Source organism: Sphaerodactylus townsendi, linkage group LG06 (genome assembly GCF_021028975.2).
Source record: "Sphaerodactylus townsendi isolate TG3544 linkage group LG06, MPM_Stown_v2.3, whole genome shotgun sequence".
NCBI lineage: Eukaryota > Metazoa > Chordata > Lepidosauria > Squamata > Sphaerodactylidae > Sphaerodactylus > Sphaerodactylus townsendi.
The window spans coordinates 94,834,845-94,851,453 of record NC_059430.1 but is presented as its reverse complement, the minus strand read 5'-3'; the positions used below and the strand labels follow the sequence as shown (position 1 = coordinate 94,851,453).

Here is a 16,609-nt window from a genome sequence, read left to right as displayed (position 1 = left end):
TCCAGCAGGCACCTAAACTCTATGCAGATGCTTAAAAGCACGCACTATTGAAAGCACAATGAGGCATTGTCCACATGTTCATTTACAACAGTCCTTCACTTCCACAAAGCACATACATGATGAGGAATGCTGAAAAAAAACCCAGGGTCTCAGTTATGTGGAAATGCCTGTGTTTATACACTTCTAGACATATAGGGCTCACTGCAGGTGGCAAGGTCAGCAGGCATGATTCTGCTCCCATCTCTCCATAAACTGTTGTGCGCTTTTTAACATATGCACAGAGCTCTCTACATCATTAGCAAGGAGGCGCCAGTTAAAAAACTTTTTTTGTTTTAATTGCTGAGGCCTTTGGCAATACTTACTTGATTCATTGCCTCTCCCATTTCTTCACAGATTTTGCTGAGTTTATACATGTGGGTAGTTATTTTTATTCTGCTTGTTGTTTTTAATTGCTGTAAATTGTTTTTAATCATTGTTGTAAATCAGCACAAAGGCCTGAATTAAGAAGCAAGGCAGAATGCAAATTCCTGAAGTTGCTAACTAAATACCTAAACAGAGTCTTCAACATGCCCATTTTGATTCTCATTTTCACTCTAAAAGAAAAAAAATAGAATTCTGGAAATCGCACTAGATATCTAAGCAAATTTGCATCCAAAAATATTGGCAACTGTGCCAGTAGGATGTTATTTTCTGGGGCGTGAGGGGGGTTTAATTGACAACCCCAGCTCCCAATATGGTTTTTAGTAAGGCATCTGAGAGGTTGTGGTTCAGTGGAACAGAATGAAGACTTTAAGCTACAAGGAGCAGGTTCAATCTTTGGAGACTTGAATTGTTTTTTTTAAAAAACATCTTAGATAATGAAGTCTGGGAAAGACCTTTTCTCAACCAGAGACTCAGGATAGATACTCCTAGTTGGAGTCAACTAGGGTTTTCCAACCTTAGTGACTTGTGGACACTTTTTGGACTGTTAAGGGCAGGTGGTGGTGGACGCCATCACAAAATGGTTACCATCAGTGGTGAGTGGGACCAATCACAAAATGGTTGATGGGGGAGGGGCTGGGACTCAATCATGTTGTTCGGAGGTTCCTTACGGATTCAAGCCAAGTGACCTATAATGGGGACAACTTTTCTGGCTGAGTACTCCCTGCAGACCCAGAGGTGAGGCCTCCTGGGATGTTCTACAGTACCTCCTCCACAAATGAAAACCAGAACATCTTTGTGGAAAAGGTACTTTTGGGGAGGAAGCAAGTGAGTGGCAGGATGCACATTGGTGAGCACACTGCTAACCTAGGGCACCATATTAGGGATTCTCTTGAATAGACTATACTGTACTGGAGAGGGAACATCTCAGTGGGAGAGCAGAGTGATGGAGGCTCTCTGTTTGGATCCCTGGCATCTCCTCTGAACAAATCTGTAGTAATGCACCGCTGACCCAGCAGCACCGTGGTCGAGCGCTGGAACACCTACGCTCCTACGGCCTTCTGGTCGCACCGCACCCCCACTCCTCATCCCCCTATGAGTCACGGGTCGTGAACTGTCTGGCTCAGTCACCGGGCGCAGGGACAATGGTCTTGCCCCCAGGTGAGGATTAGGCTTAGACGCTTACGCTCCTCTCCAAGCACGTAGCCAGGGTGAGATCATGCATCACATTGATGATCTCCCGACTTCCTCCCAGCTTTCTCCCGGAACTCCCTCCGGTTCCTCCCCTTCTACATGCTTCCGATAGAATCATCACAATAAAAGGTGCCAGGAACCCCAGCACTTGGGAGACTTCGCTATGAACCTGCGGACTCTCCAAGGCGCTCCCCGCTGCTTTTTTTCGGCGATCTCCCACCAGATGTTATCTCCGCTTCTCGTCCTACGTTCTTTGCGCTGACCACGTGGGGTGACTACAAGCTGGTGCCGAAACCCGAGGGAATCCTCGAACCTCCACCCCCCCTGCTCACCGGGTTAAGCCTGGGAAAGGGCCGCGATACCGAAGTCCGCTGGATCGGCGCATCCAGGGACCACCCGTTCGGTATCGCCTGTCCCTCTGGATCAGTAGCGATCCAGAGACATCGCCAGTCTCTAGGACACTCTTTCGTCCGGACTGGAACACCCGGTGAGTATGGGAGCTTGCAAAAGCAGGGCTTGCACAAGCGGCTGCGTTGACCAGACTGGCGTTAAGCGAGAAATGCGGCAGGAGTCCCGGTGAAGAGAAGCGCTGAGCTGCGCCAAATTCAAGTTGAGGAGATTGAAGCTCAATGTCCATGGTACCCAGGAGGGGGGGACATTGAATCTGGCAAGACTGGGAAAACATCGGGCACTCTTAAGCACAGAGCTCCTCGCACGCCCGATGTCACTGCTACTGACGTGGAGACAATGTTATGTCGCCATCAGCCTGCAGACCTATGGCTCCCTTGCGGTAGGCCGCCCTCCTTTCGATCTTTCACCTTCAATTTCAACCCCCGAATTTTCTCTATCCGCTAAATTGGACGCCTGTCCTCCTTCTGCCCCCCTTGCTCCTCCGCCCTTTTCAAATTCTCAGCGGCTCAGCCCAGCCCCCCTCCCCTTGCTCCGCCAGCTCTTCATTTTCCGAAGCCATCGCTGCCTGGGTCTGCCGCCACGTAATGGCGCCAGGTTTTCGAAAACTTTCTGCGCAGAGCGTATTAGCCACGGATCTGCAAAAGAAAGAAACCCTGACCGAGGAAGACGATGCCGTGATATTCTCGCATTGACAGCCCCCCCCGGTCCATTTCACAGACACCGAGGGGGAGGATGGCATTAATCGCTGGGGTTGTCGAGTACCGCCCTTAAGCTATAAACATCCTCACTGAGCTCCGCCAAAGCGTCGCGGGCGGTATCGAATCACTAGCCCCTACGTGAGAGGCATGCTAGAGGGCAATCGCTTGAGGAATCACTTAATGGTTCCGGGACGACTGGAAGACTCCACCTTCCGCATGCTCCTGAGCCCTGCACAATTTGTGATCTGGGAGGCCGAGTTCCGCCAGCAATGCTTTAGCAGGGCAGCGCCTCGCGGCGGCGCCTACACCGCCGCTTGCATTGTGCCTTTACGGCTTCGATGCCTTCAGTAACCCCAACAATCAGATTGTCCTGCACTGAGAGCCACCCTTACGGTCGCCTCTGAGTGCGCTTACAAGGCGTTTGTCAAGGTCCCCAATTCTGGCCAGCCCACACAGAGCTTCTCCGCCACACAGGCAAAAGCCCCAAGAGCCCTATGCCGAGTTTGTGAACAGGCTCCAGGAAGCGCTCAAGAGGCAGGTAGATAGCGAAGAGGCTTTAAACGAGCTCCTCATGCGCCCTGCTATGGAGAGCGCCTCCACGCAGTGCCGCCAGCAGGCTTATCCGCGGGCCTGGGCGAAGACCCTGAACTGGCCGACATGCTTAAAGCTTGCCAGGACAGCCGGATCTTCCGCCCACCAAGCTGTACCTCCTCGCCGCGGCACTCACCACCGCCAGGGGACAGCCTCAGGATGATTGCGCTAACTTTCGGCAGACCCGGACACTTCCGAAGGGAATGCCGGCAGCCCGGTGGGGGGGCCTACTCTTTCGATGGAGGAGGATCCTCCTCCCAGGAGGAGAAGGCTGCCCAAGACCCGGTGCCCACGGTGCCAGAGAGGCTTCCATTGGAGAAGCGACTGCCCGTCGGGGAAACTTCGCTTGGGCGTCTCCCCAACCCAGGACCAAGGAGGAGAATATTAGAACAGACCCAGACACCAAGGCCCACGCCTTAAACCTTACTGCCACTCGTGGCATCACAAACTCACGATGCACCCAGCCCGTCTCCTTCAAGTTCCCCGCGAGGGTCCTTGTGGCCCCAACCCAGTATGGCGACCCCATCCCTACCGGGACTATTGGGCTGGTGCTGCCTAAAGACCTCCCGCCGCTGAGCAGGGAGTGCTCATCATTCCCGGAATGTCGACTCCACGCACCCGGGACCCATCCACCTCCAGATCTGGATATCCCGCGGGAGTTGCCCACGGAGGAACCAATGCTGCGCACAGCTGATCCTCCTGCCCCATGCGCTGCCATGCCGACCCAATAAAGGCGACAAGCCCCGGCAGCCAACATGTAAACAGCCAGCACCACCATCGCAGCGGTGGAAACACCCATCGGAAGCTCCCGCTTGTTACCTGGAGCTTCGCCATGGGGGGGGATGCATGTTTAAGGGCCTGGTGGACATACCCGACGCTGATAGTGACTGTCATCAGGGCAGCCGAGTGGCCCCGACGGTGGCCGACCGAGAACTTGCCCGCACATCTGGGGGGTGGGGGGGAAACAAACCGCGAGGCGGAGCGTCCAGCCAGCTCCACGGTCCACAGCCCGGGGACTGGAGCGACAACTCACGGTGCGTCCCATCATCTTGGACATCCATGTTAATCTCTGGGGAAGAGACCTCATGACCCGGAGTCAAAACGATATGGTCTGGGATGGATAAATCCATCACACAGATCACTCATCCGGACTGTACCTCCAGACTGCCCAGAGACTTCCGCTGGAAACTACCCCCTTCTCTCTCCTTCCTTTTCCCTCTGTCACCAACCAGTAGAAGCGGGAGGGCCAATTGGCTGACTGGCCCTCCCTGGATTAAAACCTGGGCCCGTCCTGATACCGCAGCACTGCCAGGACGGGCCCCAGTTTAAAAAGGAGGCTGCGCGCACCAAATTCACCCACGAGCCAGTTTAGAAACACTCCAGTGGTGGTGGTATTATAGCACCATCATCACTTCCTAAGGCAACAGGCCGAAACCGCCCCTTAGGGAGTGGTTTCGGCGGGTGGCATTTCTCGAAGATAATTCGATCACAAAATTTTAGCTTCATCCAGCCCCTCGTGCGTTGTACCAAGGTCCACGGTAAGTACATTTCCTTTACCGGAAGCCCCTCTGCATGTAGAGTCCTCTGCAGCTTCAGCCGCCCTAGATACCTTGTTCCCCTGGCGCACCCATCCCCCCAAAAGGGCTGCAGAAAGCCCCTTCCGTTGCTACTGATTAAACATGCCTGAATTCCCCCAGGGTTCGCCCACCCCCTGCCCTCTCTGTCATATATTTTTTGAAGAAAGAGGGATATAGAGGCATTGTGAATTGCACCTACGCAGTCTGCAAAATAGCCTGCCACATTAAACTCTAACTTCCAGACCAAGCTTCGATCTTGATCTCCATACCGGCTCTAGAACCGAGCCTGGCGGGACCCGGCCCCCTCCTGCTTGGGAAGGGGGTGTGTTTTGATCCCTATTCCTGCAGGCTCCTGTGGATTCCGACTTCCAGCCATGGCCGGGCCAGCCCATGGAATGAAGCCGGGAAGAAACCAACCCCAGCCCAGAGATGGAACACATCTCTCTGAAGGATCCCGCTTAGCCCGGCCTCAGCGGGAGCGCCGGCGCCCGGCGCCCAGGCAGTTCAAGGGCCAGTTGACCTGGGGAAGCGATCAAGAAGCAACAGCCAGCCAAGCTCAAGAGCTGCTGCGTAGCAAGGAGCCACCCCGAGACACCCGAGAACCTCTGTGCAGCTCTGCTTTGCGATCATCACCGCCATGGCTTCGGCGGCCCACCATCCACCTGCTCTGCTGCCTCCTACCGCGATGTAATCGGCCACCCCCTGGCAGGCTGCCAGACCAACATCTGCAGGAGCAGTTTACTGCCGCTACCAACGTCTCATCTGTCTGCCTGGGCGGTACCCACAGGAGTCGGGAGGCCTGCTAAGCTCCTGCCTGCTCCAGATTTGCAAAGCCCCCGGAGACTTCCTAGCGGAGTCTGGCCATGCCCCTTTATGAATGCTTCATCCATCAAGTACTCTATGAGCGCTGACTGGGGACCCGTCATCCAAACCACCTCCCGGCTGGCGCTCTCTCCCTTGTCACCAAGACTGTGGCTAATCGCAGGTCCAACACCTACGCCCGCGTCTCCGGCCCGGCGAGGCGAGGAACCGACCCGGGCCCATTCACCGGTTGACCCAGCTGGGCTTCTGCACGCACACAGAGGGACATTCCCCCCGTGTTCGGGAACATCTTGCTCCCGAAGGGTTGGTTTCTGGACTTGCGGGGAGAGGGCTTTAAACTACATCCCTGCACCGGCTCTCTGCCGGGACTCCTCTATTGCCTTAATTAGCCTCACCATGCGTCCTGCCTCCAGGCTCCACCCCAAGAGCCAGGCTCGCCGCCGCCGCCGCTCCCACTCTGCCCCTCGACCCCTCTTGCGGGCTTGATGCGGTTTGCCCTCTCCGAAGCGGGGATTCGTCTCCCTCACAACTTCCCCAGTGAGAGTCCCCGGACTCGCTTCTTACAATCTCTTGGAACTATTGGCCATTGGCCTGTGCCCTTGAGAAGTCCATCAACTCTACCTCCATTGCTCACCCGGATGCTCCCCGGCCTCCGAGGCAGCAGGAACTTCGTCAAGTGACCCTAGATAATGGTGGTACGCTATTGATTGCCATTGACTGGCCCACGTCCACCAAGGTTGTGAGGAAATATGCGTAATATGTGTTGTTTTTAATCTTTTCCGCGGTAACTCCCAATTGGTTCATGAGAGATGTGCGTGAATTGCAAAAGGTTGTATCCAGTCTAAAAAGGGTATGATGTATTGCCCAATTGGTGAGATTCAGCCCTCTGGAGCAGCTGGCTACGCAGGAGGATGGTTGAGTGCTATCATGGCGCAGCTTTCTGCATTGGTTTGATTGGCCATGCCTCCTCGTCGTGGTCTTGTTTGGATTTCAATGTGTATCTAATATTGCCTGTAACATGTGTAAGAAGCCCCTCGACTTTCCCCTGCCCTGTAACCAAGTTCTAATGTTGCACAAGCAGCTTCGGTCCAGCTTCGACCAAACGAAGCGGAGGAGACAAAGCGTCCCCCTAAATAAGCCCTTAGCAATTCGACCTCCCTTCTAAAATGTAAAAAAGGAGGAGATGTAGTAATGCACCGCTGACCCAGCAGCACCGTGGTCGAGCGCTGGATGAACTGGATCCACAAAAAACATCATGTCTCTGTTGAGCAGCTAACAAACAGGACATGAGGCTGATCAGTGGGTGTTCAGGCATCTCTCCTGATCCTTGGGAGGACTTCCTTTCTGGTTAGCTTCCCTACTCATTGGCCAGCATACCTGGCTTGTAAAACCAGCCTGAGTTCTTGAACCTTCCCACTGAGTACTTTTTGTTCAAATAACAGAGAGGAAACAGAGGTGGGGTGGTGCACCAGGAAGGAGGGGTGTAGCCTAGAAACTCCTTCTGCCCCAGAGATGAAAGTGGAAAGATACAGGTGGCCACATCTGATGAAAAGCCATGTGTGTGCGCTTCCCTTTATCTACCATCAGGCTGTTAATCAGTTAATTGTGATGATTGAGGCATGTTTCTGTTTCCTCTTTTTTGTGGTATTCAAAGGAAATCATGGACTTAAACTGCTGGGTGATAGATGTCAGAACACAACGAAATTGATTAGACACCTGTGAGTTAACTGATTTTTTGTTGATCAGGTCATCAGTTAGTGCCCAGTTCAGGGGTGTTCAGCAGGCTGTTTCACTGTATTCCTTCCCAATCGCACAATACAGTGTGACTGGCTTTATTTGGATGTGCATGCTCACTCAACCTGATGGAGTTCTACAACCCCTGTCCTTGTTTCATAAAGCAATTGTTTAAATAGACCAGGGGTAGGGAACCTGCGGCTCTCCAGATGTTCAGGAACTACAATTCCCATCAGCCTCTGTCAGCATGGCCAATTGGCCATGCTGGTAGAAGGCTTGATAAGGAGTGTACCCTGAATTTATCTGGAGCTTGCATATGAATTCCCACCTGAAAATAAACTCGTCCTAATTAAATGTCTCACAAATCATATAAAACCAATCACCAAGTAATGTTTTGTCAGTAAAAATCTACCCTTCTGTGTTCATCCAAGTAGTCCTTAGTGGAACTGATGGCTGTTGGTCAGTTGGAAGTGGCAGGGTCCTTATGCTTGCTCAGTTCTGGGGAAACTAACGCAAACTGGTTTGGCAGGCATTCGCGGAATCATAGCTGCTCAGCATGAACTGAACAGGCAGAGCAATCAGTTCACACCTGATCACCACCTTTGAACATGGCGGGCTTGACAGTAAAACCACATTCATGCAAAAATTCCCAGTGTTCCTAGTGAGGAGAAGGTTTTCCTTGCAGGGCTGGATCAAGGAATTTCAGCACCCCCAAGTTAGCAAGGTATACATATCCCCTTGGGGGAAAAAAGCTAGCAATGGTGTGAGTGAAGGAGAGGATGTCAAACTCTTCCTGTGTTGCTGATGCTTAGCAGTCACCTGACATCCTGCAGGTCATTGCACCCTTTTTATGGCACCGCCACAAGAGGGCAGATTGATGACTTGGGAGCAGAACTGTTCTCACTTTTGGGGTACAGAGACTGGCCTGTTGAGAAATGCACCTGCCCCACACTCACACATGTGCCTTATCATGTGCAGTTGCACACAAACATAGCAGAATAAATAAGCAAGAGTTCAGCAAGATACAGTTTCCTTGTTTTCAATTTTAGCTTCAAGGACTCAAAAATCACACTACTATACTCTGGATAAATTAACCTTGTCTAAATACAGACTAGAAGAAGCCACCTGTGAGTTAAGGAGATAGTGGGGCTGGGGAGAGATGGGGATAAGTAGTTTTTATAACACAGCACACAGGCAGAGGTTCCCTGGGACTTTGGCTTCCAACAGAACTAATTCCCAAACCAAGCCATCCAATGGAGAGGCACAGTGAGGTGCCTCCCAGCCAGTAGTACTAGTGAAGATGAATGGTGTCCAATCCTGAGCAACACAGCACAAATTTGGCTTGAATCCCAGACAGTTTCCTCAGGCCCAGGAGGAGTTAGGTGTACCTTACTTGGGGCAACAGAGTATATTTTAACTGGCTCATTGAATTTGACATCCCAAGGGCCAGGCTGGCCATAGAGATAAGTTTTCCTTGAGCTAGGCCTCCTATACCTTCAACAGTTGTTGTACAAACAGACCTTATGGTTTCCACAGGACTGGGAATAAGAACCTATCCCTTCAGCAAGGGACTGAAATGCGTAAGTCAGAATGTGAACCTTTTTGTGGCATGGCTGTAACACATTCCAAGAGTTGTAAGAGGGATGAATGGTATGGTAGCCAAAGCAGGGGGAAAGTATGGTAGCCATAGCAGGGGGAAAGCTATGGTTGCCATAGAAGGGAAAAGTTGACTGAAGGCATGCAACTGGTCTCACGCCCCAATTGGCAGCATGGGGATAATAGGGTTGGTCTACTGTGCAGGGTTGTAGTAGGCAGTGCTGAATATATATGTTTTGAATAACTCCAGAAACATAAGAACATAAGAACTAGCCTGCTGGATCAGACCAGAGTCCATCTAGTCCAGCATTCTGCTACTCGCAGTGGCCCACCAGGTGCCTTTGGGAGCTCACATGCAGGATGTGAAAGCAATGGCCTCCTGCTGCTGCTGCTCCTGAGCACCTGGTCTGCTAAGGCATTTGCAATCTCAGATCAAGGAGGATCAAGATTGGTAGCCATAGATTGACTTCTCCACTCCATAAATCTGTCCAAGCCCTTTTTAAAGCTATCCAGGTTGAGTGGCCATCACCACCTCCTGTGGCAGCATATTCAGTAAACACCAAATCACCATTCGTGAAGAAGTGTTTCCTTTTATTAGTCCTAATTCTTCCCCCCAGCATTTTCAATGAATGCCCCCTGGTTCTAGTATTGTGAGATAGAGAGAAAAATGTCTCTCTGTCAACATTTTCTACCCCATGCATAATTTTATAGACTTCAATCCTTATCCCCCCCACTCAGGCAGTCTCCTCTCAAACTCAAAGAGGTCCCCAAGCGGCTGCAGCCACTCTCCTCATAAGAGGAAGGTGCTCCAATCCTTCAATCATCCTCGTTGCCCTTCTCTGCATTTTTTCTATCTCTTCGTACACTATATAAATGCTAAGTATTCTTGTTATGTACTGAAAACTAGAACATACCTCTGCAAAAGAGAAGGAAGAGAGGAACTATGAAAATGTTCCTAGTACTAGGCACAGGATGAATGACCGTGGGCCAGTCTTTCTCTCTCATGGCAAGGATAAAATGAAGGCAGGAAGAATGACTTTATAAGCAGCTTTGGGGGGGTGGGGGGGGGTGGGGGGACTGGGTATAAATATCTCAATATCTCAATAAATCACACAGAGACATAAATCACTCACTGGGCCATTGCAGGCCATAGGTGTCACCTCCCACATGCAAAGAACTTGTCATGCATAAAAATGTCACACCTTTGTGAAAGGCCCATGCAGTGCTTTGCTGGTGGAGCAGAATTCACACACCTCCCAGGCACTGAGAGGAAAGAAGCACAGCGATGCACAGACGTATGTGAACCATCAACTGTCACCACAAAGGGTTTCCAAATCCCTCGTCAATAGGCGGCTGCCTTCTAATGCCAGTTGCAAAATTTCAGACCATAAGAGAAGGGGACACGTGCACACACACGCGCGCACACACACACACAATTCTTCTTTTGGCACTGAGCAGGGCTGACCAAACCAACAGAAACTCATCCAATTAGAAAAACTAATCCCACATATAACGAGTCACCAGCCTATCACCGCAGATCTTTAATTTCCGTCCTGTGTCGAAACATACAAGCAGAGTGGGGATGAGTCACAGTTTGAATTGGGCCTACATTAACAATTATGCTAAGTAAGCCAGTGCCACAGAGGGCAGAGAGGCTGTGCCAAGGATGCCTGGCTAAGGCTTCCAGGGGATCGCTGATTGGACTGCACTCAGCTGGGATGTTTGTAAAGGAGGCAGGGTGAGGTAGGCATCGCTGTGTAGTAAACAAGGTTCTTCTAGACGGAGCATGCTCAGAATCATTCGAGGCAAGCTGCAGGGCCTGGGAGAAGCCATGGAGGTGGAGGGGCTGGGGGGAGGAGAAAGTACCAAACTCCCTCTGCCCCCCCCTCTGCCCCCCCCTCAAGCCCTCTCCTTACAGAATTGTCTAAGTTTCTATGGACTTGATCAGGATAAATCCCTAAATAACTGACACTGAATCAGGGTCATGGAGGGTTTTTCTCTTCCATTTTTTTCTTTTGGTTAGTTTGCAAACTAAAAAATTTCCTGCATTGCAGGAATGCCCCTGCAATGTCAATTAGTGGCTCCACTTGCACTGTTTTGGCAATTGGCATGAGCTGCCGCTCATCTCCCCAATATTTATGTTATTTTTCAAAATTCTAGGCCATCTTTCCACCCAAATAGGGTCACTAATTTACTATTAGAGATGGTGGCAAATTGGTTATGGCCATGCTGGCAGGGGCTGATGGGAATTGTCATCCATGAACATCTGGAGCACCATACGTTGGCCACCCCTGGCTTAGCTGTTGAGGGATTCTGAAGGTGTACATTCTTCCCTCATAAATTTTACCACACATCAGAGGATCTTATGAAGGGACTGGGTCCCATGCAGCGTTTCGGCAAGTGGAAGGGGGTGACGTTTGTGAAATCTCCCCCCATGGCAAACCTCCCACACCTTCCTCATGCTGTTCCTCAGGGAAACCTAGGGTTCCCCCTATTCCACAGAAGCATTCTGGGCTGCAATAGCAACAGGAGATGTGGAGTATTGAAACCCTGCTGACCGAAATCATTCCACCAGCAGAAATCTTTGGTGAGATCCAAGCAATAGATTCTAGTAAAAAGAAAAGTAGACCATGTAAAGACCCAGCAACCCCTTTCTGGTCTTTGTAGTTTGAGAATCCATTCTTTTCCATGATGACTGTGACACCCAGTCATCATGCTGATCTTTGAAGATGCTTTGAAGATGCTTCAGTGTGTTCAGCATGTGGCAACAAGACTGCTGATTGGTATAGACCTGATGCATCCTAGCAATCTTACCACATGGGACCTCTGACTCATTTCCAGGAATGATTCCAAATTGTGGGGTTGAATTTAAAGTGGGACAGAGACCCCCTGCTGCCCTACAAACCTGCCCATAAGCTAAGATCTTCTGCAGAGATCCTTTTCCTAGACCCAACTTGCGGGCCACTTTTGTGGAGCAGAGAAGGATTGAAAAGAACTTCCTCAGACACTGGCTTACACAGCACATTTGTCAAATGTGGTGGTGGTAGTTGCATGAGTCACCTGGACAGTGTCCATGGCACAGTCCAGACTAGGGAAGCATTCTTTGGGGATGCTGCACTGGAGGTGCTCACATGGGAGCCCTTGAACACACAGCTCATGTAAAGGGTAGATGTAGATCCAGATGCCACTAAACTTGGCCACACCTTAAATGCTAAAAGGACACCCACAATGATCACGAATTAACCATGGACACAGACACTGGCTGCACACATTTTCGAAACAAAGATGCCACTTACGTCTCGGCTCCCGAGGTCCATCAACAGTCACCTTAATGGCTCGATGATAGGTTGCCACTTGCGTGGGGTTTGTGAAGACTGTGATGGTCAGTGTAAAGCTTTTGCCTGAAGGAGGAAAAAGAGGATGAGAGAAAAGCATCCATGAGCCAAAGATGTGAGCAAACTAGATGTGGAGGTTGCCACTCAGAAAGCAACTCTTTAAGCCGTGGCTTTTCGAGGGTTGGTCTCCATCGCTACCCCTGTTTGAAACAATGTCCTCATATCACAAACTGAGATCACTGGCGTGAAATAGCCAGAGGGGGTAAAATTAACAGTCTGAAACTAAAGGTTCTTAGGACAAACCTGGCTTATGATGAGGAGAGAAGTGGAGCCTGCGTTAATCTTTCCTATCACCAGTAAAAAGGACTGTGTAAGAGGTTATGCAAAATACCTTAACCTGAGACCCTGCAGAGCCTCTGCCAGTCAGAATAGCGAAGAACGACTTTGATAGACAGCTTCATGCTGTCATATTCATATGCACAATGCTTTAAGAATTTCCCAAATCTCTATGGGGTTTAACCCAAGGGAATTTGGAATTTCAGTGCATGCCAGTTGATACCATGATGTCTCTTCCTCTTCTGAAATGAGAAGTGGCACCACAATGTCACTGTTGAGATCCAAGGGGTCTGTGATTGCTTCATCCAGCAGAGCCCCAGGGCCACCTAAAACCTTGGATGCAGAGAGTGGAGGGGGTTAACCACACTTTATTCCTGCTTCTCTCTTTCCAAATCTCCTCCACAGCTTGGTGAAGGAACGGAGCCTCTTCCTTGGACTGCCAATTGGTTCCTTAAATGGGCCAAGTGCAGTGGTGTAGTGCCAACGGGACGGGGGGGCGCAACACCCCAGGTGGAGCCGTGGCGGAGCCGTGGCTGGGCCATCGAGGGGGCATTCTGGGGTGTTCTGGAGTGGGGGTGGGTGGCACCACGGCAGGGGCACAGGGCGCCCTTGCTCCACCCCTCGCCAAGTGTAATCACACACATGCCCAAGAACCTGCGTAAGTCCAGGAGAAGGTCCAGTCTCACACAATTGCTGACATCAGGCCCCCACCCCACATGTTGCTCCTGATGCTCCAAGAGGCAAGTTGCCCACCACAGCGGACACCTTGGCAGTCCTAGACTTGAAGCTGTTTGCTCAAGGATTGGCAACCACACACTACCAGGGCTGGATTCAAACATGCTGAGGACCTGAGTTATGTCATGTTAAGAGGCCCATAGGACTATCAACATATTACGTACAACAAGGAATGTAGTAATGCATTTTTTATTTAGAGGCCCCTCACAATTGGAGGCTGTAAACCAGTGATGGCGAACCTTTGGCACTCCAGATGTTATGGACTACAATTCCCATCAGCCCCTGCCAGCATGGCCAATTGGCCGTGCTGGCAGGGGCTGATGGGAATTGTAGTCCATAACATCTGGAGTGCCAAAGGTTCGCCACCACTGCTGTAAACTGTAGCCTACTTAGCTTGTGATAAATTCCAGTTCTCCACCTCACTCTTAGGCTTGCCATTTGCTCATCTGCTGCAGGTAACCCCCTCCCCTCCCCACACCCACCCCAAGTCCCAGTCTTCCACTCTTGATAAACTGAGGAGCAGGATAAAAAAATGCAGGAAAATGGCTTCCATAATGATTCTCCAGGAATTTCCCCACAAGTCTATGGTCTGTATTAGAGAGATTAGGGCAAATTCCTAGAGAGTTGCCCAGAAGCTATGACACATCCTCTGTGAACTCTACCCTCCCCAGGCATTGCCCTCAAAATCTTCTATTATTTGCTGATACAGTGCTGGCAACCCTACCTACTTTGCTGGTGACCGGCAGATATAATGCTCTTAAAACAAGCTGGCTCTGAAGGTTCAAGGACATGCAGGGGTCGCCTGACGATATCTTTAAAGATCAAACTACACAACATATTTTTAATGAGACAGGAATGGTACATGGCAGCTTTGGGGAACTTTCAGACCTTGGAGTACTTAGAGGAGTATGCTTCCCATAGCTGCCATGGTGTGTGTGTGGGGGGGGGGGGGAGAAGTATCATGAAAATATATACATCATATAATTTTGCACCTAAGACTAATACTAAATGTCTGGATACCTGCCTGCCCTTCTCATATTCTACAATGTCATCTGTAAACAGAGCAATATTACAATATTACAAAAAACATCTAAAGAAACCAGTAGTGGAATGTGGCATCAATTCACAGTGACATCATGGGGTTTTCAAGCAAGAGACATTTGGAGGTGGTTTGCCATTGCCTGCCTCTAAGAGAACTGTGCCTGGCCCAAGGTCACCCAGCAGGCTTTATGCGGAGGAGTGGGGAATTAAACCCAGTTTTCCAGATTAGAGTCCACCACTCTCCACCACTACACCATGTGGGCTCTCCTAAAGAACCCATAACAGTCATTAAAAGTTGTATGTTTCCCCAAAAGCAAACTGCAAGCCTATGGAATCCCCACCCTCCCACTTCAAGAATGATTTTCAGTTCCTCCATTGCCAAATTTCTCTCTCTCTACATCTGGAACTTCCTATTCCTGAAGGAAGATTGGAAACCTTGGGACAATTTGCTTGATTTAGTACTCTTTTTAAAAGCACTCCTTTAGTACTACCTTTCCCTCAAAGGGTTCATGGTTCTCCTTATCGCCATGGTATCCTCACTATAATCCTGTAAGGTAGGTTAGGCTGAGAGAAAATGACCAGGGTAAAATCCCTCAGCAGACCTCTCTGGGCCTCTCTGGGGTGAAGCCTGCATTCTAATAACTACACCGCTTTGTTAACATTTTTATGAGTCAGTTTAAGTACTCCCGCAGCAGTGTAGTAATTCTGCAAGCATACTGCTTTGAGAAAAGGGGGCAGGCTGCCTTGGGCTCCTCTTTGGTCAAAGTTGAACCCCAGCGAAAGAGTCATGCTTCATTCCCTGGAAATGTTGTGTCACTAAAAGCTGTTTCAAACTGGCACAGGCACCTGGGGCCAGATAAGGCATAGGGACCCACCATTTGCTAGGCAATAACAAGAATTTGTTTGCCTCACACATTGCTACAATAGTCCAGCAAATGAGAAACTATATGAGAGACCAAGATCATGATCTGCCTCAGACTGCTAGGGTGAGTTGGGGCCTTCCGATCTCCCAGAATGACAACTGATCTCCAGACTGCAGGGTTGCCTTGGAGACAATGGCTGCTTTGGAGGGTTGACTCAATGGCATTATATCCTGTAAAAGTGCCTCCCACTATGGATGCCAGCCTCCGGGTGGGGTAAGGTTGCCATCCTTCAGGAGGTAGATGGTGATCTCCTGCTATTACAATTTACAACTGTCAGGTAACACAGATCAGTTCACCTAGAGCAGTGATGGCGAACCTTTGGCACTCCAGATGTTATGGACTACAATTCCCATCAGTCCCTGCCAGCATGGCCAATTGGCCATGCTGGTAGGGGCTGATGGGAATTGTAGTCCATAACATCTGGAGTACCAAAGGTTCGCCACCAAGGACCTAGACAAAATGGCTGCTTTGGAGAATAGACTTTACAGTATTATCCATTGAAGGACCTTCCCTCCCCAGGCTCCACCCCCAAGATCTCCAGGTATTTCCCAGCCCAGCGCTCACCAACCCTAAGGTGGGATCTGGGGATAACCTGGAATTGCAGCTCATCTCCACACTACATCAGTCAGTTCTTCTGGGAAAGAGTGGCTTCATGGCATCATAGCCCACTGAGGTTTCTGTCTTCCCCTGGCTCTGTCCCCAACCTTCATAAGTTTCTTAACTTGGATATGGCATACATACTTCCCACCTGCATTTCTGCTAGTGAACCTTCCCCTAGTATCCCCAACAGAAACAATATTGTATTTCTGCTGATCTGTGGGGACAAATTAAGGACATGGGGGTGGTGGGGGGTGGGGGGTGGTCGAGGAGGGGAATGCTCTAGGAAAAAAGAAACAAAACCTCTTCACAGATACCCCTGGTAATTTCTGTTAATTTTTTCAGACAAACAAATCTCCCCTCTCACTCCTCAAAGTAAAGAAAGCATGCCATTTTTTAATTCAGTATTTATTCAGATATTTATACCCCATCTTTCTCCACAGTGGAGATCCAAAGTAGCTTTAAACATTGTTTTACCCTCCTCAACTTTACCATGAGAACAACAAATCTGTGAGGTAGGTTAGGTTCACTGGCCCAAGGTCACCTAACAAGTTTCCATGGCAGAAGGAAGCTTGGAATTTGGTTTTCCAGAGCCTCAC

The 16,609-nt window shown here is 50.1% G+C and overlaps 1 protein-coding gene across 1 annotated transcript in view; it reads right to left on the bottom strand.

Annotated features, from left to right (window-relative positions):
• RUNX3 (RUNX family transcription factor 3) overlaps positions 1 to 16,609 on the bottom strand; it is an 84,168-nt gene that overhangs the window by 51,228 nt on the left and 16,331 nt on the right. Inside the window, exon 3 of the mRNA XM_048501029.1 lies at positions 12,340 to 12,444. Within this exon, the coding sequence (XP_048356986.1) occupies positions 12,340 to 12,444 (105 nt within the window). The remainder of the gene's footprint in view (positions 1 to 12,339; positions 12,445 to 16,609) is intronic.